The sequence below is a fragment of the Brassica napus genome, chromosome C3, assembly GCF_020379485.1.
Source record: "Brassica napus cultivar Da-Ae chromosome C3, Da-Ae, whole genome shotgun sequence".
Classification (NCBI taxonomy): domain Eukaryota; kingdom Viridiplantae; phylum Streptophyta; class Magnoliopsida; order Brassicales; family Brassicaceae; genus Brassica; species Brassica napus.
The window spans coordinates 5,357,466-5,382,517 of NC_063446.1; the positions used below are offsets into that span (position 1 = coordinate 5,357,466).

The 25,052-nt window shown below is 37.6% G+C and overlaps 7 protein-coding genes across 9 annotated transcripts; 3 read left to right on the plus strand and 4 right to left on the minus strand.

Moving 5' to 3' along the window:
* Nucleotides 1-3,269: 3,269 nt before the first annotated feature.
* Nucleotides 3,270-5,264, minus strand: LOC106386982 (E3 ubiquitin-protein ligase AIP2). The gene is made up of 4 exons (XM_013826811.3): nt 4,962-5,264; nt 3,919-4,323; nt 3,631-3,843; nt 3,270-3,550 (listed from the first exon to the last, which is right to left on the minus strand). Exons 1-4 carry the CDS (start codon nt 5,118-5,120, stop codon nt 3,401-3,403), a joined length of 927 nt encoding a protein of 308 aa, XP_013682265.2. The 5' UTR covers nt 5,121-5,264; the 3' UTR covers nt 3,270-3,400.
* Nucleotides 5,265-5,377: 113 nt separating this feature from the next.
* On the plus strand, nt 5,378-6,094 carry LOC106386984 (protein CHLORORESPIRATORY REDUCTION 42, chloroplastic). Its single transcript, XM_013826814.3, has 2 exons — nt 5,378-5,761; nt 5,909-6,094. The coding sequence occupies exons 1-2, from the start codon at nt 5,511-5,513 to the stop codon at nt 6,009-6,011; spliced, it is 354 nt and encodes a 117-aa protein (XP_013682268.1). The 5' UTR covers nt 5,378-5,510; the 3' UTR covers nt 6,012-6,094.
* Nucleotides 6,095-6,097: 3 nt separating this feature from the next.
* Nucleotides 6,098-10,565, minus strand: LOC106386981 (beta-glucosidase BoGH3B). 2 transcript variants are annotated; one of them, XM_048752128.1, is made up of 10 exons: nt 10,453-10,565; nt 8,853-9,114; nt 8,570-8,774; nt 8,283-8,373; nt 8,062-8,204; nt 7,751-7,994; nt 7,565-7,669; nt 7,299-7,481; nt 7,016-7,220; nt 6,098-6,682 (listed from the first exon to the last, which is right to left on the minus strand). In XM_048752128.1, exons 2-10 carry the CDS (start codon nt 9,082-9,084, stop codon nt 6,195-6,197), a joined length of 1,896 nt encoding a protein of 631 aa, XP_048608085.1. In that variant the 5' UTR covers nt 9,085-9,114; nt 10,453-10,565; the 3' UTR covers nt 6,098-6,194. The 2 variants fall into 2 exon arrangements, with proteins under 2 accessions (XP_048608085.1, XP_048608086.1); XM_048752129.1 differs by lacking the exon at nt 10,453-10,565 and adding an exon at nt 9,211-9,228.
* Nucleotides 10,168-16,253, minus strand: LOC106386985 (5-methyltetrahydropteroyltriglutamate--homocysteine methyltransferase 3, chloroplastic-like). Of its 2 annotated transcripts, XR_007321141.1 has the most exons (14): nt 15,992-16,253; nt 15,382-15,735; nt 15,205-15,292; nt 14,701-14,828; nt 14,195-14,586; nt 13,955-14,118; nt 13,785-13,865; nt 13,535-13,701; nt 13,356-13,461; nt 13,043-13,293; nt 12,765-12,966; nt 11,768-12,147; nt 10,453-10,565; nt 10,168-10,343 (listed from the first exon to the last, which is right to left on the minus strand). XR_007321141.1 is itself a non-coding variant. In XM_048752127.1 (13 exons), exons 1-12 carry the CDS (start codon nt 16,138-16,140, stop codon nt 11,782-11,784), a joined length of 2,448 nt encoding a protein of 815 aa, XP_048608084.1. In that variant the 5' UTR covers nt 16,141-16,253; the 3' UTR covers nt 10,168-10,565; nt 11,768-11,781. The 2 variants fall into 2 exon arrangements, 1 of the variants encoding a protein (XP_048608084.1); XM_048752127.1 differs by having other exon boundaries at nt 10,168-10,565.
* On the plus strand, nt 10,285-11,373 carry LOC106435032 (inactive protein RESTRICTED TEV MOVEMENT 2-like). The gene is made up of 2 exons (XM_048752131.1): nt 10,285-10,522; nt 10,653-11,373. The coding sequence occupies exons 1-2, from the start codon at nt 10,423-10,425 to the stop codon at nt 11,243-11,245; spliced, it is 693 nt and encodes a 230-aa protein (XP_048608088.1). The 5' UTR covers nt 10,285-10,422; the 3' UTR covers nt 11,246-11,373.
* A 284-nt stretch (nt 16,254-16,537) lies between the features above and the next one.
* Nucleotides 16,538-21,526, minus strand: LOC106386980 (molybdopterin biosynthesis protein CNX1). The gene is made up of 13 exons (XM_022698766.2): nt 21,245-21,526; nt 20,831-20,957; nt 20,513-20,643; nt 19,908-20,009; nt 19,741-19,824; nt 19,416-19,643; nt 19,017-19,207; nt 18,837-18,941; nt 18,415-18,708; nt 17,530-17,687; nt 17,352-17,458; nt 17,065-17,121; nt 16,538-16,979 (listed from the first exon to the last, which is right to left on the minus strand). Exons 1-13 carry the CDS (start codon nt 21,440-21,442, stop codon nt 16,743-16,745), a joined length of 2,019 nt encoding a protein of 672 aa, XP_022554487.2. The 5' UTR covers nt 21,443-21,526; the 3' UTR covers nt 16,538-16,742.
* A 607-nt stretch (nt 21,527-22,133) lies between these two features.
* On the plus strand, nt 22,134-24,900 carry LOC106386979 (BTB/POZ and MATH domain-containing protein 5). Its single transcript, XM_013826806.3, has 4 exons — nt 22,134-22,709; nt 23,426-23,771; nt 23,849-24,137; nt 24,452-24,900. Exons 1-4 carry the CDS (start codon nt 22,309-22,311, stop codon nt 24,646-24,648), a joined length of 1,233 nt encoding a protein of 410 aa, XP_013682260.2. The 5' UTR covers nt 22,134-22,308; the 3' UTR covers nt 24,649-24,900.
* The last annotated feature ends 152 nt before the right edge of the window (nt 24,901-25,052 follow it).

Genomic DNA, 25,052 nt, shown 5'->3' on the forward strand with positions numbered 1-25,052 from the left:
TTGATTCTAGTTCTGTAAACTGACCGGGGATTTTCAGGAAAAGTTATGAGTCAGCGTTTCGATCTGCTTACGTTAGGATGTTTATATATAGAAAGGATTTAAGGAGTTTCGTTGCTATTTAGGGAAGGTCTTGTTTCTCGGAGGAGAATCAATTTGTTCGTCGCTGGAACAAACTGGTGCTTCATTATTCTTTAGAAACATTGTACTAGACTCTTATCTGACTAATAACACTTCCATGTTATGTTATCGAACTTGTTATCTCGTCTCTGTAGAATTGGATCTAATTGGGAGATGTAGAAGCTAGGGGTGGGCACTTCGGTTATAATTTTCTCTGTTATGTTCGGGTTCGGTTCGGTTTGGTTAGTTCGGTTATAGTATTTTTCTAATTGAAATAAACCATAGTTAGTTTGGTTCGGTTTGTGATTCGTTCGGTTTGTGTTCGGTTCGGTTTGTGTTCGGTTCGGTTTGTATTCGGTTCGGGTTGATTTATTTTTTGGATCATTTTATTTAGGTTCTTCTTAGTTAGGCATAAATTATGTAAACATGAACAATGTGAACTAAATTCAATATAAAACTGAAACAAAAACCTTTAAAAAGTCACAAAAATATATAAGAATTAAAACAAATGAAAGTTAATTAAAATAAAAAAATATCAACATCATTAGTAATGTCTTTTATATCATTATTAAAAAGCTTGCAATGAATCATCTTCCATGTGACGCTGTGGAGAATAACTTTTGTTTTTAATAAAATTGGCTTTAGCTTTTAGGTTTTACGTTTAGATTTAACATCCATTTTTACATATATAAAAGAATATAAAGATACCAACTTTTTTTTTAAATCAAATATTTTAATGATAACATAGTTGGTTAGAAGAATATATGTTAATAAATGAAAAATGGAAAATACGTAGTATGGTATTAGAATTTTAGTATATTGGTATTACTAATATTTTTAATTTCAATAATTACAAAATTACATCGGTTTTTCGGTTCGGTTCGGTTTAAAACCGAACCATTCGGATAGGGGAAATTTTTAACCGAATGGTTTGAAATAAACTTTGATTCGGTTTGAATCGGTTTCGGTTCGGTTGGTTCGGTTTGGTTTTTTTGCCTACCCCTAGTAGAAGCTTTCATTACAACATGACGCCTATGCTCTTAGCATTTTAAGCATATATTTACTCACTTCAAATGACAACCGGAAGTTTCTGGACATCTTCTGTACTTGATGTCGACTACAAATGATGTATCTTATCAGTAGACAAAGTAAATCACAATTTAGGATTCGCACAAAAATAAAATTCCTAGATAAGGTAATGGTTCTGACTTGTGAGCGACATGCAAGCACGTTTTCATTTAACTATTGAACGGTAATAACCGCGTCTTACGCGGAATATGATTATTAATTTCGTTATTTATGATAAAAAGACATTAAATCTGTTTAATCTGGATATTGGTTCGGTTTTAAGTTTTTTTTTTTGGTTTTTAATCTTCTAAAATATAACTATTATTTTAAATTAATATTCATTTTAGTTTATTCGGTTAAAATATTTGATTTTTTAGTTTTTCGGTAAAAACCAAAAATTAATATTATTTATTTATTTAGATGTAATGAATTTTAGATAGTCGTCATGTCGAACCAATGGTTTCATATTATAGTTTCTAAACAGATAATAGTTTTAGAAAAAGAAAATAAAATTAGTATTTCGCTACAATTTGGTCGGCAGTGAAAGAAGCATTAAGAAAAAATATTTCAACTTTCAAAAAAATTAGATACTTCGGTTGTGGTGAATACTTAGTTACAAAGTGCTCACATCAGGGTGCACATGTATGTGTATGTAAAAAGTATATAAAAATAGTTGACAAATATATAAAGATATTGTTAATTAATATTAAATGACATTTTTGTTCAAAATAATACATAAAAGATAAAATTAAAATTAATTTAAAATAAAAAGGCCTTGACATTAGTCATTTTTTTACATATAAAGAAAATAAAATTGTATCCGTAAATAGGGGTGGACACAGATCGAATATCTAGGTATTTGGAAGCATTCGTGTCGATTCGATCTTTAGCCACCTAGATATTCGGTGACTCGGATATCCGAAATGTTTTAAAATTTTACAGAATATCCGATTTGATCCGTAAATAAAATAAAATTTTAAAAATAATTGAAAAATTTAATAATAACATTTTGTTACAAAAATAAAAAATTATTTAACTTTTTAAATTCTAGTACCTAATATAATAAATTTAATTCATAAAAATATTGTAAAACTGATATAAAGTATAATATATATAATGTATATATATAATTCTTTACATATATGTATATATATGCATATAACAGATCAAATTAGATATATGTTCCTAAAAATATTGATATTTGTGATTTGCTTCTTTTTTGGATATTGTATTTTAGTATTTGATTTGTTTCGTAAAGTTACGGATATCCAGATTTTTTGGTTCAAATCAAAACGGATAAAGAATCGAATCAAAATTTATGAATATTTTGCTCAACTTTATCCGTAAACAATAAAAATAATATATATATAGTTTGGCTTTTGATTTGTTATATATTTTTTTTAGAACCGAAAAATTCAGAGTTTTATTGGAACTATGTATGTGAGTCTTATATTAAAAAAAATGCAAAGTACATAGTGTGAACACATTTATGAATATAGTGTGAACGTGTTAGCATATTTATTGTCAAATCATCGTGAGGCTGCCATGTGTCTATTATAGTGTGAATGCATTTATTACAATATTTTTTTTTTTAATATATAAGGGATTGGCTAATCCATCCACACTCGCTTAGCATAAATACTAGACCTCTCTTTTCTTTTACTTCCATCCATCATCACAATCTGATCCTAAGACACAAATATATGGCTTCCCCTCTATCTGCTACTGCTACTTTCTTAATCTTCCTAATCTTCATTATCCTCATGGTCCTTCTCTCGCCTGTCACCGCGGAGGATGCCAAAAAACCTGATTTTAAGGCAATGCTGGAGAAGTTTATGAAGAGTGCAAGTGAAAGAAAGAAAAAAAGGACCTTAAGCAGCTTGTGAGATCAACTGGTTGGACTCCCTCTGATGTGTTTGCCATTCCATATCTATTTTAAATCAGTCTGAAAAATGTGGGTCTGTGTGTGTTTGTTATTGGCTGAATTTTTTTATCGACTCAAAAGACCTTCACAAGTCCAACTGCTTCTTTTCTACTAAATAACTAATACAAGGATTGTTGATGTAACTAAAAACGTACTTGGAAATGTGAACTGTGTGTGATATATTCAAAGTGAGAATTTCTGTTTTCATTATGAGGAATGAAGTTCAGTAAGAATCAGACAACGTGGATGAATGACCAACATTAAGAACGCAAATGAAGTGTCACTATTCGTCTAAACGTACATATATTCGCCTCCACGGACAGCATTCTCTGCGCCTTTACGCTCTTCCTCGGCCTCTTTCTCCCTCTCTTTCCAGCTCTCGTACTTCTGATCATCCGTCGGTAACTCATGGCGGCATATAGGGCAAGAGTTATGCTCGTCCTGCAACTCAAACAATTTGATCATAAGCTATGAACAATGCAACTTTTAACAATGAACAAGGATGGGTTCATGTTTATTACCAGCCAAGGCTTTAAGCAAGGAGGGTGAAACGTGTGCTTGCATGGCAGCTCCTGCATTTTGTCGCCGACCACCAGATTCTCTTTGCAGATGCAACATTCCACCTCTGCTCCCAACTTTTTAAGCATTTCCTCACTGAAAACAATCACTGGAAGTTTCTCCACAACTTCTTTACTCGCTGGTGGAGCTCTCGGTGGTCCACCATCTTCTAGTATCTGCATAGAAACACATCATATATATCATTGTTTTCAATCAAGACGCTAAAGCTAAAAGACACCACCAAAAGCTACCTCTGGAATGATACTGTCAAGACCATTGATGAGCTCCTGCATCAAGTTAGCCGTTTCCCCAAGAACGTTTCCAACAGCATCAGCATTAGAGGATTCACCGGCAACGATCGAAGAGAAAGCAGACATGAGATTCTGCTGCACCAGCCACTGAGGCTGCGGCGGCTCACGATCAACCGTCAGATGTCCCTCGAAAAGATAGCCTCGTGAGCTCTCCGTCGGCTGAATATCAACTTCGGTTAGCTGCTCTTTCGCTTGTTCGATGCAAGATTTCAAGTGCTTCTTCTCAGAAGCATCAGAGACAAGCCGCTCAGCTTCCTCGAAAAGGCTCAGCCCCGCAACCCAAAACCCAGTAGCTGTGTATCTCGTCTTGAGAACCGTCGCCACACGAGACACAACTGTATAGAACTGCATAAAAATAGCGTCAGAGAGGTTAACTAACTACACAAACCTTCATTCGATTATAACATAGAAGCTGAACAAAACAAAGTGCCCGGATCAATTAAAGATTGCTTGACACGACGATGAAACTGCAACACAACTGTAATGGAACACAAGAAAGAAAGATGCTTGATACCTAATTCAATCCCAAAAACAAAAACCAACAATCAAACATATATATACAAGACATCTGTATATATTGTAGTCTTAAAAACTTTATATAGAACTACACAAGCGTCCATATCATTCGGTTATAACATAGAAACTGAACAAAACAAGTGTCAAATTGAAACTAATGTCTAAAAGATCCTTGACATGAAGATGGACCCTTCTCCACCATCGAACATATATACAAGACAGAAGCAATGTTGATGTCTGTCTTGTCTTAGAACGAAACAATGTTATCGTGTCAGAAAGGTAATAACTTGACCAAAACATAACATAGAAACTGAACGAAACAAGTTCCCGTCGGATTCCTAATTGTAATGAAGAACAAGAAAGGAAGAAACTTTGATTCCTAATTCAATCCCTAAAGTAAATAATTAACAATTAAACATATATACAAGACAAGCCAGCAGCAATTGTAATATCTGTTGGGTGCCAACCTGTTTGCGGAGAGAAGGAGAGGAGGAAGCGTAGCGATCACGGAGGAGAGAATGGATAGAACGAACGGATGCCTCGAATCTCAGCTTTTTGTTCAGCTGTTTCTGCAGATCGTCGAGCTCAAGCTTCAAGCTTTCCTCGGAAAGAGACGCTGCATCCATTAAAGCTTTCCTTCTGAGAGAGATTGAGGAGGATAGGATTCAGAGGTTTCGAGAGAATTGGGGATTTAGAAAGAAGAAATTGATGGAATGAAGAAAGATCTCTCTGTCTTCTCCGAGATTTTTGTAGCTTGCAAAGAGTTTTCTTGATCAGGAGGAAAAGATGAAGTCGGTCGGGTTGAATCCGGTTCGGTTCGTTCCGGTTTAGGGTTGGATAAGATAAGAATATTCGTCAAAACTCAAAACAGTCCGGATGGAGAATGATTTAAACAAACCGAAGTGTAAACCGAAGATTGGTACACAAACCTGAGACCATTGGCTGACAAAAGTCTACTTATCCTCCTCTCATACACTCCAAAACTCACAGTTTCTTCTTCTTCACCTTCATCTTCCATGGCTTTATCCTTTGCTTCTTCAACTAGATTCTCCAAGACGCAGTCAGGGGTATGTTACAGTGTGTCCTTCACTCCACGAGTCATCGTGAGATGCTGTGAAACCGCGAAGGAGCCTCCAAGATCAAAATCGAAGCTCCAAGTGGGATCACCAATCATCATCGTGGAAGCCCCTAAAGTGATAAAAACAGCCGCTTCAATGCCTTGTCTAAGGGCTAACTCCGGTTTGGTCAAGCCTGGCGATGTTGGAAGGTCTCCTTATACTTCTACATCCATTTTCCATTAACTGGTTAAATTTTAGGACAAAACTCATATTCATATTCATACAAAACCATATCTTCTTGGTAATTAAGACAACTAGACTTGTGTTCCTTAACCATTTTTTTTTAATTTTTGCAGAATCGTGTCGAGAAAACCAAAGGACTTGTGGGCAGTTCGACTCTCCATTGGAACGTATCTTTTAGATGGTAAATATTTCAAAGCTTTAGAGCTTGAAGAGTGAAGTAATGCCACGTTAATTTAACGTTGTATATTTTTAATATAGATCTACTTGAATATTTTAAATATATATATATTTCTTACCAAGTCTTGATTAAGCTATCAAAATTATTTAAAATATCATTTTATAGATTTTTTTTCTTAACTAACTTTCAACATTGGCGCCAATCAAACACTAAACGAACTCTCAAAGCTGTTTATTAGCCTTTGTGGTAAACCCGAATCCAAACGGGTACAACGGGTCATAACGCGGGTCACCAACGTTCATAGGCAACTGATCCACTGCCCTGAACCACGTCCTAGCAAGCTTCCCGGTGAATCCATAATCTCCGAACAAAACATCAGCCACTCCCTGACCTTCCGTTCCTGGAAGCCACGCCGCAACTAGAGCGTCGATCTCACTTACGTACGGCTGCATCATCACCGGACGTCCGGAGATGACCACCACCACACATTTCACTAGCCCGCACACGTTCTCCATTATGCTCTGACCCGGTTCGGCTATGGTTAAGTTCGTGCTGTCTCCGTACCCTTCCGCGTACGGTGTCTCCCCGATGACCACGATCGCGTAATCAAAGCGGCTTGAGTTGACGAAGGTGGTGTCTGGATTCTCGTTGTAGACGACTTGCGTCTTTGGATCCACCGTGTTCTTCACTGCGGTGAGGATCGTTGTACCTGCAAAACTCAATATTAGATTAGTAATGTTCTGTAATGATCTTAGCATGTCTGAGAAACACTAAAAGGTCATAGCTTCTGTTAAAAGGGGTGCAAGAAGCTAATGCGGAAAACAGATGAATTAACAGCATAAATAAACTACACAGTACGTGGTTCATTGACAAAAGTAGATATTTAATTTTAGAAAGCTATTTCAGATTTCAGATTATAATTAGAGACAAAAGAACATAAAATATATATTAATGCGACATATTAATATTTTTTATTTTCTATATGATGATTCAAACAAATGAAGAAAGGATGATTCATTTGAAAGGTGTGTGTAGTGTGTACCTATGGTGAGATTGTTGGTATTGAGGCCTTGCCAAGTGATTGTCCAGCCTCCACATTGGTATCCCAAGTTATCAGCGTGCGTTCCGGCGACAAGGATCTTTTTGGCTTTCTTTGGCAGGGGAAGCAATGGCTCATCTGCATTTTCACCATTCTTTAACAGCACTAGAGATTTCCTCACTGCTTCCCTTGCTAGCTCCCTGTGTTCCTGTTACACGGACCAGAGTTTATCCAATGTTGAGTTGGGCTCTCTGTCTTAAAAACTCATGTTTTTTAACTTACAGACCTTACAGCCGAGCTTGTTGGCCAAGCTATGATCAGCCATGGGATCCTCAAAGAGCCCCATTGTGAATTTGACTCTCAAGATTCTCTCCACAGCATCGTTGATTCTGCTCATTGGGATGTGTTTTCTCTTCACTTGACTGGTTAAGTCGTTGATTAACTCGGTCAAGTTTGATGAACCCATGATCTGCATCACAAGACATTTAATCATATCAACTTATCAAGTGCGTTTTATGATTTCAAAACAGCAGTGAAGTCTTTGAGACTGACCATATCGATTCCAGCAGTGATAGCAGCATAAACAGAGTGTGAATAGTTAGCATGAATAGGTGTAGTGATCTGATCAACACCTAGAAAATCTGATATGACAATGCCCTGCAAAGATATTTAAAGCCTCTTTCACATTTTTATAGATGCTTTGGTTAAGCAGGCATTCTTTCTAATGATTAGAGTTACCTTGAACTTCAACTTCTTCTTGAGGAAACCTGTGACAAGTTTCTTATTAGCATGCATTTTCAACCCGTTCAGTGACGAGTATGACACCATAACCGTGGCAACACCCTTGTTTACCGCATCGTAATAAGCCGGCATGTGTATGTCTAGCAGTCCATTTGAGTTAATAACCGTGTCGTTAGCGTTCATCCCTCTCAATGTACCTCCATCTCCAACAAAGTGTTTGGCACAGGCTGCTACTTTGGTCCTTTAAGTTTATTATAATTCAATATCAGCTTCATGAATCTTTGCTTCTCTAGAGATGGTATGCTTACTTGCCAGCGACGTAAGGAACACCCTTATGACCCCTGGGAAGGTCACCTTGCAAACCAGGTATGATCTCAGTCATTTGTTGAACTATTCTATGATCCTCACTGTAGCTCTCATAGCATCTCCCCCATCTAGGGTCTCTACACACCTGTTCAAACTGATTAACTACACTACAACAAACAAACTATGTTTTCTGCTTCGGTTCAGTTAAGATTTTAGTACTTACTGCAATACATGGAGCAAAGACATATTGGATTCCCGTTGCTCTAACTTCAAGAGCTGTTGCTTCACCAATCCTCTTCACAAGGCCAGGGTCCCTAACAGATGAATACAACGGTAAGCAAACAATGTCCATCAAGTCACTAGTTAAAAGGATTGTGTTAAGTTCCAACTTAGAACCAATTGGCTATAAGTGAATTAACTATGTTTTTTTTTATATATTAATTAATTATTTCTCTAGTTATCGATGTGAGACGTTGTTTATTCATTAGCTGGTTCTCCGTGAGAGCTTGCCTGGTGACTCCGAGGCCTACGTTATGCGGGAAAATGGTGGCATTGTACGCATTGTTGTGACCATGAAGAGCATCGATCCCGTAGATAATGGGAATCCCTAAGCGGGTCGAAAGAGCTGCCTTTTGAATCTTATTCACCATGTTCACCCAAGCTTCAGGAGTGGCGTTTGGCGCCGGCACGCTCCCTCCACCGCTAAACGCACTCCCTGCACACATAGTTCTGAAACGTTTTGAGTATTCGTATAGGTTTTGAACAATGTTCTAAAAAGGGTCCAGAATCATACCGATGAAGTAGTTTTTAACAACTTTGGTTGTGGCATTGACGCGTTCCACCTGAACCATCTGGCCGAGTTTCTCTTCAAGGGTCATATGACTCATCAGGTTCTTGATTCTTACTTCCAATGGCTCTTTCGGGTTTTTGTACTTGGCGTTGGAAAGTGGCTCTTTGTTAGCTGCCACGGAAAGGCAGAGCAAGAGAAGCCCTAACGTGTGTAGAAAGTAACTCAGAGTGCACATCTTTGCTTCCTTCACTCTCGACACCTGCAGCTGATTAGCGGTAAAATAGTTGAAGAATAATTTAATCATTTGAGAAGGAGAAGACAATAAAAGAAAAGTGATGACGACGAGAACGATGAATGTTACAATGTTTTTAATGAGACAATAAAGAGGTTGAGATATTGTTGTCTTGAATGGGAGATACGCACCTTAAGAGGTTGACAATCTTGTCTATGTTCTTATACTTGTTTTTATGACAATATATATATATATATATATATATATATATATATACTCTTTTTATTTTGATAAATAATATACTACAATCAGAAAAAATCTTTGAAAAATATGTTTACCTAATTTGCCTGATAACATACTAAAATTATTAGTTGAGGTTAATGTATTTTCTTTCAAATAATTGATGAGAATAATCATTTTTTAAGTAGCAACTTATTTCCTTCATGCGATATTATTTATTTTCAGCGATATTATTTATTTGGGTCCATTAATAATTTAGCATCTTTCTTTATCTTGAAACAAGAGAGGTCCCTATCGTGCTTGGACCCGGTTCACTCATGGACCCAGAAGGCTAGAAGAGGAAGAACACTAATAGCTTTTCTTCTGTGTTTCTGGTGTGAATGTAACTTATTCTGTTTTTTTCTTTCGAGTGTTTGCGACAATGTTATGATTTTCATGATAATGTTTGTAATTTTGTGGTAAACCGGTTTTGTAATAAGCTGCATGTATAAATAACCGATAAAAACATCTTCAACTTTTTGTATATTTTTTCTTCTTATTTAAAAAAAAATCGTATCAGTTAAAAGATATTAAAATCAAATTTCTAATGTAAAATAAATTTTTATTTCAATATAATATAATACGAAATAGATAGGGTATAATTTCAAAGGCTGGTGAGGTGAGCATGGCAATTGGTGATTTTGGTGTTTGGATTCATCATCATCCAACGTTGCATGTGTATAAGAAACTATTGTTCTCATACAGAGAATAACAATATAGAATATAATAAATAATTACCCATATGTTGAAACTCTCTAGTTTTGTCGAAAAACAAATCTATACTAATAAAAGAGATCTTTATACAAATATAAAGAGATACTTAATATTAAACTCAATCCAAAGAATAATTTAAAATCTTGAAGACAAAGAAAACTCAAAGAAGAGAAAAGAGCAAGTTGGAAAACCCAAAGAGTTTAGCCTTCGTTTCTTCAAACTAAAACCAAATCAAACAAAACTCTTTGCTGTCTAATAATCTTCTTCACCTATAAAATCATTTGATATCATTCTCTGCTTTCTCACAACACAAACACATTACTTATAAACCAAAGTAAAAGAAGAGGAATGGCTAACTTTGGAACAGAAAGAGTTTACCAAGAATTTGAGCCAGCAACTAGGTGGACCTCTGAACCAGACGCCGAGATACTTGTCGCTGATCTTCCAGGTCCGTTTCCTTCTTCTTTCTCAATCCTCGTTTATTCATTTCTCTACATTAAACATAGAGAAGACAGATTAATAGTTTTGTAGAAACAAACAAGCAAGAAAATCTCATAAGCATTTTCTTCTATGGTTAGGATTCAAGAAAGAACAAGTTAAGGTGGCTGTGACCTCAACAAGGAAGCTAAGACTAACAGGAGAACGTCCAACAGGCGGAAACAAATGGATTCGTTTCCACCAGGAGATTCCCGTTCCATTGACCGTTGATATCGACTCGGTTTCAGCTATGTTCAAAGATTACAAACTCTACATCAGACACCCCAGAATCAAGACAGAAACCCCTCAAACTAAGCCACCAGCACCGGTCAAACCACCGGTGGTCGCAAAACCCCATGATCAACATGAGGCAAAACAAAGCCATGGTTCTAAGCCAAACGATCAGCTGAAACATGATGCAGAGCAAAAAGCAGGGAAAGTAAAGAGTGGCAAAGAGGGATTAACTGGTGAGCCTAAAGGAACTTTGAGTTCCAAGGATCATGAGGAGAAGGACAAAGTTGGAGCCATATGGTTTGAGAAGTACAAAGAGGCAACTGGAAATGTGGTAAAGGAAGCTAAGAGCAAACGGCAGCTACTTTGCAATTTGACTGCTTCCATTGTATTGGTTCTACTAATACTACTGTATGCTAGAAATGCAGTACGTTCATCTCTGGTGTGGAACTCCGAGGAATGAGTTACATTTGCGTCTCATGATGTATAAGATTGCTTATGCACAGAAAACAAATAAATATTTGATAATTACCCTATATATGTATGTACACAAATTTGTGATAAGAAAAATGAAAAATTCCATTTTATAGATTTTTAATTAGCCTTAGTATAATGAATTCACTGGCAGAAACTTAATCAGAACTACAAAGTACAAACCCTACAAGAATTGCTAAAAAGCTAAAAAAGTGAAAAAATCTACAAACTACGATTAAAATCAATACTCCATCCGTTTTAGCTTTTCAATTTTTTTTAATTATAAGTGTTTTTTACATTTTTCAACGCAAATATTAAATATATTTTCCAGTTTTACCATTATTTTTAATTCATTTGTTAATTAAAACATTTATAACAATGTATTAATAGAGTTAAAATATAAAAATTACTAATTTTTTAATATTTATTATGAAACAGACACTTGATAACCTAACCAAGTAAAATAACCGAAATAAGTGAGAAAAGACAGTGGCAATATGAGCAAACTTACTTGTGGGAAGGCTTTTATGACTTTATTAGCTCAGAGCGGACTAGCTTGGCAGCAGCGACCATGTTGCTAAGTGCGGACTTAACTTCAGAGTACTTCCGCGTCTTTAAGCCACAGTCAGGGTTCACCCAGAGGACTTTGCTGTCCAGAACTGCAAGCATCTTGTTGATACGCTCAGCTATTTCTTCAGCGGATGGGATACGAGGAGAGTGGATATCATACACCCCTGGACCGATTCCGGCACAGTATTTCACTCCTTCTTGGAAGACTGATAAGAGCTTTTCATCTGAACGTGAGTTCTCGATCGTGATCACATCAGCATCCATGTTTATGATTGAGTGGATGATGTCGTTGAAATTTGAGTAGCACATGTGAGTGTGTATCTGCATGTAGTACAAGAGAGCATGAATAAATTAGATCTCTGAGATATTTCTATAGTTCAGTCATTAGTTCACATCCTTCATGTTGATATCAGATTCCATCTTATCGTTGCATTATTCACGAAGTTGGCAGAAACCACATGAATATTAATAGGCCTGCAGGTTTGGTTTCTTCGGTTAGTTCGGAATTCGGTTAGTTTGTGTTAGTGGAAATCTCGCCGAATTGAACCGAATTTATAAATAAATTTGGTACAGTTCAGCTCGGCTTTGGGTTGGTTCGGTTTCACAATTTTCTACTAAGTTTCTGGGTTTCGGTTAAGTTTTCGGTTTAAATTGAATAAAATTTTTAAAAAAATTTGGTTAGTTCGGTTCGGAATTTTGGTAAGGTTGCTATTGTTTGGTAAAAACCTTTTTTACAGAAAATCTAACTAACCGATTTACCGAACCGAAAACTAAATTGTTTTTTAGTTGCCAAATTGAACCGAACCTTGTAACTGAACTGAACCAAAAACCAAACTTTTTGGTTTGGTTCGGTTAATAACCGCAGGCCTAAATATCAACATACTGGTAAAAAATATGATTTCAAGTGGAAGTGAGCAATAAGGTGAGCTAAAGATGACCTGAGTAGTGTCTTGCACATCGCAGTTTGTGATTCTGAACGCGTGAACGGCCCAGTCAAGGTAAAACTCTTGCTCCGACCTCCTCAGAGGCAACCCCTCTCTTAATGCAGCTTCATCAATCTGAATCACAGTGATACCAGCCTTCTCAAGGTCCTCCACCTCATCTTTGATAGCCAGTGCAATTTGGAAACACGTCTCATGCCTATTTAACATCATTAACAAGTGAGAACGAACACAACATAGAGTGAAAGAGAATCTAATAAGCTTAGTTTTCACACCTGGGCTGGTCATTTCTAACAAAGGACCAATTGAGAATAGTAACAGGGCCAGTGAGCATCCCCTTCATAGGATGTTGGGTCATCTTCTGCGCCATTGACGACCAGAAGACAGTCATTGCCTTTGGTCGTGTGACATCACCATAGATGATAGGTGGCTTGACACAGCGGGAACCATATGATTGGACCCACCCGTTTGATGTGAACGCAAAGCCAGACAGCTGCTCACCAAAATACTCCACCATATCGTTTCTCTGCACGATTAAAACATATCAGGACGGTAAAGAGTAGAATATTTCAAATAGAGATTTTTCACCTCTGCCTCGCCATGAACCAACACATCAATCCCAAGCTCTTCCTGAAGCTTGACAACCTTTTCAAATTCGACTTTGATAGCCTGAACATAGTCAATATCTGATATCCTGCAATTTCAGCAGATGCATGAGCACTACTATTACTGACATGTGACCATTTTTTTGGATTAGATGTACATACTTTTTGGCCTTGAACTCTCTGCGTATTCGTCTGAGATCTGCGGTCTGAGGAAAAGATCCAATTGTAGTTGTTGGAAGAGCAGGAAGGTTCAGCTTCTTCTGCTGGGCTTGTAGCCTAGCACTTACTTCTGTAGAACGACGGTGATCAGATTTTTTTACTGCAGCAACCTGAGTAAGAAAGTAATTTTAAGATACAAGCTCACGGAACAAAAACTTAGAAGAGCAATTTGTTAGAAAAGAAAAACCCTTACATCCTGTTGTACAGCGGCGTTTGTCACCCTTGGAGATGATCTTCTAGAAGCTTGTCCCATGGAATTAGCAGAAAACAATGCCTACAAAGGGACCAAAGACAATTCAAAGCTGACGGTTAACTACTTCTGTATTAAAACAAAAATGTATAATCAAATGTGTATCTTATTACCTCATCCTTAACTCCAGAGAGTGATTTAGCAAGTGCATTCACTTCAACAACCTTTTGTGCAGCAAATGCAAGCCATGATTTGAGTTCTTTATCAAGTTTAACTTCATTCACCAAGTCCACAGCCGTATGGAGTAGAGAGCAAGAAGTAGAGACTACAACTTTGTCTGCAACGACAAGAAAAAGATTTATATTGATAAGAAGCTAAGCAGGAAAAACAAAATGTTGTTTACTGATTGATACCTTTGCCAACAATCTCTTCAAGAGACTGTAGTGTCTTGAGGGAAGCAGAAAGATCATTCGCCCAAATGTTCCTTCCATCAACAACTCCAGCGAATAGCAGCTTTCCACGAGGAAAACCCCCTTTGATCAAATCAAGAGTCTCCAGTCCACGGACGAAGTCAAATCCAAACCCGGTTACACACTTCAGCGAGGTTAATGTCTTGTAGGCTTCAGCAGGAACGTCTGCGAAGTATGTGGCGATAAGAACATTCAACCCCGCCAAAGATGACTCCATGTGAGAGTAGGCATCCGAAAATGCTTGTAATTGGTTGGTGTCAAGATCCATCACGAGTATAGGCTCGTCGAACTGAATCCATCGTGCGCCAGCAGATTTCAGATCATCAAACACTTCTCTGACAAAATGTAAAATAAACCAGTTCAGGTCTCGTGAATTGTCCAAATGAAAGTGTATTTATGTATTTGTTTTCGTCTTAGCTAATTTCTAAGAACCTTAATAATAGTCTTACTTGTAGATAGGAAGAATCTTGTCAATCAGAGAGAGCATGCAGAAAGATTTATCAACACCCTTTGCTGGTTTCGACAGTAACAAGTAGGTCAGGGGACCAATGAGCACGGGAACTGTGTCTATGCCAAGCTGTTCCATTAACAGCCAAAAGCACAGTTGTGAGAAAGAGCCTTAAGATGAAGAGAAATATAAAATAAAAAGTAATACATGAATGTTCTATATGCCCTTATCAAAAGTACAATATCACCTTATTGTTCTAAAAATCGATCTTGGCGGCAAAGCGGATCTGAACGAAACGATCTATTAAGAAGTCGGTCTAGACGGCAAAGCGGATCTGAACGAAACGATCTTTTAAAAATCGGTCTAGGTATTTAAAAAAGAAATCGGTCTAGGCGCCCGTCTAAACATTAATCCTCTATAAGAGGCCTAACCACTACCTAGCGATTTCCTGAACACTGCAACATAACAAAAAGCTATGAGGTGAGAGAGGTGCAAGTCAACTTACTGCTTTGGCTTCCTTAAATTCATCCACAGCCTTGTGAGATGCATAGGATAATTCAACATCAGGACCCAACTCAGGAACAATGTAATGGCTGTCATAAACTTTATTAGCATCATTACATCTGAGCAAAAAAGAACATTGTCTACAAACAGGTAAAAAAAGAGAGGATCCATTACTTACTAGTTTGTATCAAACCACTTGGTCATTTCCATAGCGGGAACAGAATCGTTTCCCCTAGCCATGGAGAAGTAAACATCAAACCCAATCTCACCATTTTTCCAACCATATCTAGAGGGAACAGCACCAAGCATCGCTGTTGTATCCAACATCTGATCATAATATGAAAAAGTGTTGCTGGGAATGTATTTGATCCCTGCATCGGCCATGTGTTTCCATATGGAGTTTCTCAGGTTAGCAGCGACGGTTTGCAAATCGCCAACACCGGTTTTCCCCTCCCAGAAGGACTCCAATGCAAACTTGAGCTCCCTCTTGGGTCCGATACGGGGATACCCGACGATGTGGGATGACATTGCTCTATTCCATAAATAATACAAATGGATGACAGGTAACAAACTGATACTAACAGTAAACAGAGCAAAACGCAAACACTCCTTTAGATAACGCAACAATGAGAAAAAAAGACCAAAGAACAGAACCTAACTACTAAAAAAACATAAGAGAACACATTATTAATCAACTTTAAAGTGTCTCACTTTTTACTGAGTTTGTGAACTCATAGTTATTTTTAATTCAATTGTGAACCCATAACGAAAATAAATCGAAAGGAAACCTGGCGAGGAAGAATCCGTGACGGCGGGGGCGCGGAGAGGCGGTTGCAAAAAGGAGAGACGGAGAATAGGAAGACGGTAGCGGAAGAGAAGGAAGGCGTCTTGGAAGCGAAGCTAACGGCGAGACTCTCTGAAGAGCGAGCTGACCCATTCCTTATATGTCTTTAAAACTGCTCTCCTGTTATTTCTGTTCGCCGTGTCCGGGGATGAAGGAGACTCTCACACACACCACTACCTGCATTTCATTTCCCAAAAAGAAAAACTTAATTCAATACTCCTTAGGTAAATAATACAAAAATAATTTTCCAAATCAATTATTATATTTTTAACACTGATTTATTATAAATTATAGAAATTCTTATTAATTATCTTATAAAAAAAACCATGTTTGAGGGTTTTATTTCCCATCACTTTACTGATTTATAAAATCCACATTTGACAGTTTTACTTGCATTATAATAAAATTTTCATATATATATTTTTCTAATAAACTTCATAACTAAAAAAATAGTATTTTTTCCAGATTTCTTAGTGTAAAGCATTAACAATTGATATTCCAACATTTTTATTTTTCTCATTTAAGCGTCAGACATTTTTACGGACAGTAGACATTATTACAAAGTTTACAACAAAGTCTTCAGCAACCATATAGTTGGGTTTTATTTATGTAACTCAGTAAAACACAAAAACGTCTCAAAAAGTTTTACAGTCGCTCGGGGCTTTGATTTCACTGAAAGGTGAAGCTGGGAAGTTTCAGTGAGTACAAGAACAGCCAGCATCTTTTGTCTCTTCTGCTCCCTCGTAGGCAGCCTTATAGCTTTTGTCCCATGTATCAGCAGCAGGTGCGGGGCTGGCTTCTGCATGAGGTACGTGCTTCGGATGTTTCTCTCTCTTGTCTCCTTTGATCTGCTTTAGAGCGTGTTTCAACGCTGGTAACAGTGCCTCCATACACTCGGCCACTGCATTTGGATTCCCGGGCATATTGATTATCTGAGAGACCAGAAACAACTAGAAACGTGAGTGATGACAACTTTTAGAGATGATAATACCAATTTGAACTTAGAGGTGATAATACCAATGTCGAGCCTCTGATTCCTGCTGCAGAGCGTGAGAGCATCGCAAATGGCGTTATCTGCTCACAGAGAAAATAGGAAAACGGGATCAGGTAACTACTACTTAAAAAATTAGTAACCAGGATGGAGAAGAGCAACAACCATTCAAACCGGTTTTAAAAAAATTAGTAACCAAAATCAAATTTGTATGGTTGGGATTGAGTTCAGGTTTTAATATCCTTGAGAAAATTAAGTTCCTGGTTGGTCCTGTTTTTCGTGTACAAGACAAGAAGGAAAAAAGTATATATACCTTTAAGCTCTCTTGCATCATAACAAAGAGAAGACCGGGTGTTTCTCTCTCGATCACTTGTTTCGTTGCTTCAGGTGTTATATCTCTTGGAGTGAAGCCAGTACCACCTAGTTGCAAGAAGCAACTCTATCAAAATATGATTACCAAATCCACGATACGTAACTAGATGTTTACATACCAAGTGTAAGAATGAGATCTATTTCGTCAACATCGCTCCATTTCTGAAGAATGTCTTTGATTCTTTCAACTTCATCGGGGACAACAGCTGTTGCAACTACCTTCGCTCCTCCCAGTTTTTCAGACGAGGAATCAATCACAGATACAGCCCTGGGCCCACTGCACGAGGAAAAGTATACTTGTCATTACACATACTCTGAAGTAGAGAAACCAGGGAGGAAAAAAAACTATCAAGAAAGGGATTAAATTGTTTATGCGGAATGGCATCAGGAAGATATTTTACCTAAAAGATGTAGCAAAGCACTGTGGTGCTTCCTTGTCTCACTATGACAAGGAGCAATATTACTTAGCGTGTTACTATGGCATCGAATTAGTGACCTCACCAGTATAACGAACTGGAGAGATGTATCTAGATGCTCTTTATAGTGGAGGAGGTTATCGACTCTACATTACTAATGTTTGCATCAATTATGCCAAATTGAGAGAGAAAATCAACAAGGTTATTTAATATAGACGTTAACAAATTTAATGTTTCTAGGTTCATTTCTTATCAAATAGTCAACCCGTAACAGGTCATCTAAAACATAAAAGAGTACAAATATATTTACCGGCACGACACACAGAAATCTCTACAAAGAACACCCATCAACAAGCTACTTTCGCTATATCATAAGGCAATACATGTAGGACATATATGTTTACGAACTTCATCAAAGTCAATGTGTTCTAGGACAACGACAACCTCAGCGTTGCCATTTTTGTTTCATCTTCTAACAGTGATCATTCTTTTAGAGACGTATATAAAAGACCTATCAATTCCAACATGCAAGCTCAACTCATCCAGATTTGTAACCATGCAATCAAGAAATTTTAACAGTAAGCATACCTTCGATCAGGTCCAGCCCCAGCTGAAACAGTATCACTAACAGTAAGAATAGCCACTTTATAATCAGGTCCAGGTACTTCATTGTTCTTCATTTCTTTTGTAATAGATTTTGGTTCTGATACTGAGTTTTTCTTATCTATAGAGAAGCCACTGATATCGGAAACGATTACAGCTGATACAGAAGTTCCAGCAGAAAGCACTTTCCCCGTAGCAGGCAACTCCAACAGAGCATTAGCCGACCTCATACTTAAAAGCCGACTGCTCGTCTGATGTCCTGTGCTCTCAGCAACAAATCTGACATCCAGGTATATATTATTAATCTATTTAAGATAGTAATACGTAATGCAACTTTCAAGAAAATCTAGGACAGTCCACCTAGGTTTTTGACTCAAAAGCAGACTTAGTTATGAAAAAAAACTCACCCGGAAGTCCCTGATCCATCGTTCTCTTTCCATTTGATAATGGCTCGATGAAACTCCGGACGAATGGAATCTGACTTTATGGGCTGCTGCAGTCGAGCTTGCACTCTGCAAAAAGATTAGACGGTAATCTACCCTTCCACCAATGATCAATTTAAAAGAATCATTAGGAAAAACATTAACCTCAGTGGATGGGGGCTTATCCATCCTGCAAGCTGGCGGATTGCAGGGACAACAAAGAGATTGAAACAAACTAAACAGCTTACAGGATTTCCTGGTAACCCAAATGCAAGGACTTTCTTCCCCATCGAACTTTTAGTTGGTTTTGCATTGATCTCAGCAAACGTCAAAGGCTTCCCAGGTTTCATTAATACCTGAAGCAAAAAAAAAAGAAAAGAAATCTTCTCAGTTCGATCTGTATATCAGACTAAACATCGTCAACTTGTTGAGCTAGTTGAGAAATCAATCAGAAGAATTGGATAAAAGACTGTCAGAAAACATAGAAGCCAACTCTTCTGCTTTTAAGTACATAAAGAAATAAATTTCACAGCGATGATTGAGCAAACTAATATGCTTATTTACCTTGCTGAAATGTACTTTCCCTTTCTCTTTGAGCAATGGCTTGACAAAATCCCTGTCTCCCATTGAAACACCACCAGAAGTTAAAATAATATCGACTCCAGAGGATATGGCTTCATCCAAAACTCTCTCAAGCTCTTTTCTATCATCTCTGACGATTCCGAGGTCAACAACTTTGCATTGCTGCTGCATCACTGCTGCCACTAACATTGCTCGATTTGAGTCCCGAATCTGCAGAGAGCCCATTGTTTAGCCACCAAAGTAATATTGGGGTCCAATATTTCTGATGAATATTGCATGCATCAGAAATTTGCATTCGGCATAATACCTGACCACGACCTAAAGTTTCAGCTCTCGGCTCGACGAGTTCATCCCCAGTAGAGAGAACAGCAACTGTTGGCATAGGATATACCTGCATGGAATTTTAATTTTTCTGCTTAGAACAGAACTTCTATTAAATTTGTTAAACATAAGAACTGATATACAGCAGAATACCTTTACCAAGGTTACTCCTGCAGTTGCTAGCAAGCCAATTTCTGAGGCACCAATCCTTTCTCCAGTTTTTAGTACAGTTGCATCTTTCTCAATGTCACAACCCTAGCATAAAATGAAAGAATCTGGTGGAATTCTCAATCAAACAACAATCAACATAAAATGATTCCAAACAGCTGGAAAACTGCCATTTCATCGACGTTTTAGGTTTGATGGTTGCTAATAAAAAAGTTGAGCTATCCTCAGTTCTTCAAATATGTTAATTCAAAGTCCCAGAAGCGTCTTTTCTGTAAGAAGCATTGCAAGTTCACTCCTATATGCTAGCAAAATATATGATGGTGTCCGACAATTCAAGTACATATCCCCATATCCAAAACTCTTCCATCATCTACCACTTGTCCCAATAAAAGAAAGTAAAGACTAACCATCAAACGACACAACGGTTTTTCATTTGAGGTATCAGTGTTGCATACTTAGATCAATATATGGCCAGTACATTAAAAAGAACATTATGATACTACAACTATTTAGCCAACAGTAATAGCTAAAGGAGGCCAAAAATATCAACTACAAGACTGATTATTTAGGGGAAAAAGAAGGAAACATACCACTCTACGGATGTCAGTGCCTTTCTTAGTTTGAATCAGTATTTTGACTCTTCTTGGCTCAGTTGAAACGTCTCCAATTACTACAGTGTCCTCAACTTGGACAACTGCATCAGCACCATCAGGTATAGGTCCTAACAAGAAACGTGTGAAAGAAAAAGTTTAAAACCAAAGAAAAAAAAAACTAGTTTTCAAACACTTCCTCATGCAGATACAACCAAATTAAAAATTGTAGTTAGGAGTGAAAAATGAAGAATACAGTTGGACTTCTAGTGTTAAATCATAAGAAAGAGATTTCTCATCGAATGCAATTATACTAACCACCAGTTGTAACATAAGCCACAGTTCCAGGAGTAACAGTCACACCCAAGCCATCATTCCCAGCTCTTGATTCTGTAATCACCGGGTACTCTCCGGGACCATCTGAAGCAACAACCGCGTACCCATCCTAAACAATCATGTCAAGCTGTTCAAGTACTCTCTCTCTCTAAAACTCATCACCAGATTAGCATTTCTCATCTCTATTTTTTTATAAATGTCCCCAAATCAAACATCTATCAGAATGATTCTTGAATAAAATAGAAGACAGCTCTACTGAAATCAAATCATAAAATTTACCCAAAGTCCCAATTTAAAGCACAATCAAACCTCACTCGCACTAAAAAAAAAAAACTAAAAATGTTCATTTCATATCAAATTCGATATACGATTCGTTATAGATTGAATGCTATTCACCTTGACGGAAGCTGGATAAGGAGGCAGAGGATCAGGAGCGCGAATATCCTCCGCCAGCACTTTCCCAAGCGCTTCCTGCAGCGATACGACTACGGGAGGTAGACGCTCGGAGACGCTGAGTACTATTCTCAGAGCTTCCTCCGTCGGTATCATCTCGGACTTTTCGTCGCTGCCACAACAACCTTCACTAGCATCCATATCTTCGCTGTTTGATAGAGAGAGAGAGACGACTTGAAATTCCAATATGAAAGGTCAGCGGCGGAGAGCAAAGTTGACGGCTTGTTTGGCAATCAGATTAAATCTGGTTTTCATTTAGAAGATTAGGTTTGAACCGGTGGTTTTAAACCTGGACCAGACCGGCGGTCGGACCTAAACCGTAAATTGGAACATTTTCGGGCTGGTTAGATAGTAAATTCCAATAATTAAACCGATAAGAACTGTATTAAATCAAAAAATTACAAACAATCAAATAAACCAAATAAAACCCAGTTGTAATCTACCGCCAACAATCATTTTTTAATAACTATTTTTCTTTTTATTATATTTTTCATTTTAAAATTAAGATAATTTTTTTTTTATGTTTGTTATTCACTTTATTTGTATTTATATTTTATTTAATAAATAAACTCAACTATTGCAACTTTTTGAATGAATAGTATTTTTCCATATGTTTAAATTTTTAGATATTCATTAAAAATTTAAGATAAATAACAAAGCATATAAACTTAGTTATTTTATGATTAAATTCAACTGAGTCGATTCAATTCGGTTGAGCCATATACTAATCCATGAACCAAAAATGTTCTGATAAACCGATCTGGTTAAAAAAAATATTGGTTTAAACCCACAACCAAACACCCCTCGTAGTAGCTCTCCTCCCTCCTATGGTAAAATAGGCAAGTAAATAGAATCGGAGACCGTTCTGTTTCACTTCCCTCTCGCGATTTCTCTCTTTAAACGGTCTCTCTGAAACAACAATCCAAAATCGAAATTGAAAGAACCCTAGAAATCATCGTCTTCTTCAATCACACCATAGGTTCATAGCATATAAATCTCAAAAAGCCATGTCCGGATCACAGATCCCCAGATCGAACCCGGATCGGGTCTCATCCCCCACGAGCTCCAAGTCCGTGACGCAGACGGTGAACGGCTCCCATCAATTCGTGATACAAGGGTACAGATTAGCGAAAGGGATGGGCGTTGGGAAGCACATCGCGAGCGATAACTTCTCCGTCGGAGGCTACCAGTGGGGGATCTTCTTCTACCCGGACGGTAAGAATCCCGAGGATAACTCGGCTTACGTATCCGTCTTCGTGGCGTTGGCTAGCGAAGGCACCGAGGTCAGGGCGCTTTTCGAGCTGGCTCTTGTTGACCAGAGCGGGAAGGGGAATCATAAGGTTCATAGCCATTTCGAGAGGTCGCTTGATAGTGGGCCTTATACTCTCAAATACAAAGGAAGCATGTGGTAATGATTATCACTCACTGATCATTATTGTTAGTTTATCTTTGATTAGAATCGATTGTTAGTTTCTAATTTAGCTTGAATTAGCTTATCTAGCTGCACCCTTGTGGTTGAATTCTATGTGGTAGCCAAACGAAGAAGAGATAGATGTGAAATCGATCAGATGAATTTGAATGTACTATATCATGTGATGAGTTTTAATTGCCCTTCTGTGGAGTTATGGCCTTGCTTGGAGTTTCCATAGCTGCTGGGTGTGCTTAGAACTTGTGAAATGCTAAATAGGAATCCGAATTTTGAACTCATTCAGTGTTCTATGTTGATGGTGTAAAGCTTGAAAACAGAACAATTCAGCTAGTCATAATGATGTGGGTTCTTGCCACCGTTCCAAATCTTGTTTGTGAGAACGATATTGTGGCAAAAACAAAGATGTGGGTGGTTTTATGTTCATGATGGAAATGAAATTGAGTGGGAAGATCTATTATTCCTAAAGCGTTTAAGCTGACTAAATTGTCTGAGTGTATTTAAACATAGTCTTAGGTTAGTCTTCACTGGAAGTGTTTTCTTAATTTCATTGGAGAAGCTGTGTCTTCTATTTGTCCAATTTATTGTGATTCTTTATAAAAGAGATATATTTGATCTTCTCTTTGCATTTATCATTTGCTTACGATATGCTAACTCGAGCTCCTCTGATTCTCTTTTCTTCTTTGTGGTTTGATTAGGGGATACAAGCGTTTCTATAGGCGTACCCAGCTTGAGACATCTGACTTTCTCAAAGACGATTGCCTGATAATCAACTGTACGGTTGGAGTTGTGGTTTCCGAGGTACAGTGCCCACGTTTACACTCTATTCGCGTCCCTGATTCAGAACTTGGATCACATTTTGGAGTTTTGCTGGATAGCATGGAAGGTTCTGATGTCACTTTTGACATTGCTGGCGAAAAGTTTCAAGCTCATAAACTAGTACTGGCGGCTCGATCTCCATTTTTCAAGTCTAAATTTTTCAACGAGCCTGAAGCAAACAATAGAGAGGTTACGATCAACAATCTAGAACCAAAGGTTTTTAAGGTACATCATTGTGGTTTTTCTTTACTTGTTTTTTGTTTGTTCAAAACATACCTTTATTTAGGCTCTGTTCCTTCCAGGCTTTGCTACAATTCATGTATAAAGATTCTCTTCCTGAAGATGTGGAGCCTGTGACAGCTCATACATTTGACCTCTTAAAGCTGCCTGATATATACGAGACATTGATTGTAAAGCTCTTAGCGGCTGCGGACAGGTATAATCTGAATAGGCTCAGGTTGTTGTGTGAATCTCACATCTGCAAAGGTGTATCAGTGAAGTCCGTAGCCAAGATCTTAGCATTGGCTGACAGATATAAAGCTACAGAACTAAAGGACGTTTGCCTAAAATTCACTGCCGAGAATCTAGCAGGTATGCTTTCTTCTTCTTCTTCTTTTCAGGGAGCAGTATGCTTCTAAAGTTGCAATTACCGGTGGACAATCATGTTTACGGTTTGGTCTTATGGAAACGGAAACCAAATAAAATCATCTGTATTATTCTGTTTAGTCTGCTTCGGTAGTACTAGATTTCGACTTTCCATATTGGGATTCCAAATTATGAACACATTACATTTCAGCTTACGTATTTTTGGTTTGGTCTGCTGTTTTATATGTCCACCACTAGTATGCATATCAAAGTGTATAATCGATCTTCTGTTGTGTTTGAATTTGGCTTCAATATTGCAGCTGTTCTAGAGACAGATGCTTACCAGCAGCTGAAGGATGAATGTCTGTCCCTCCAGTCCGAGCTTCTGAAGGCAGTGGCTGGTTACGAGGAAGCCAGCAACAGCACAGGAGGAGCCAAGTCTCAGAGCGTTTGGGCTCAACTATCAGACGGCGGTGGTGATACCAGCAGCCGACATGTTAGACAACGCACCACCTAGATCCTTGATATGTCTTTTCTCAGGTTAATAACCATAGAGGGGGTATATAGTTTGCTTTTCTGTACTTTTTTTCCAATGTTTACAAGGTTTTGTCGACGTGCTACTAGTTTGAATTATGAATCCTAACTCTTATGTTAGTGAGATATGAATCAACCTTTCACTTGTGTAGTAGTAGTAGTTTCATATGTATCCTTTTGTATGTGTATCTCATAACTGTTTCATGCTATAAATGACGGTTTCAAATCCCATAAATTCCAGAACATTTTTGTATCATAACTCATAAGAAAGACCGAAGCAATAGAAAAAGTTGCATTGTATCACACGATTTAAAACACCAAAGAGAGAGAGAAAGAGAACTCTACAACATCATCTTCATCTTTTCAGTGTCTGTTGAAAAAGTGTAT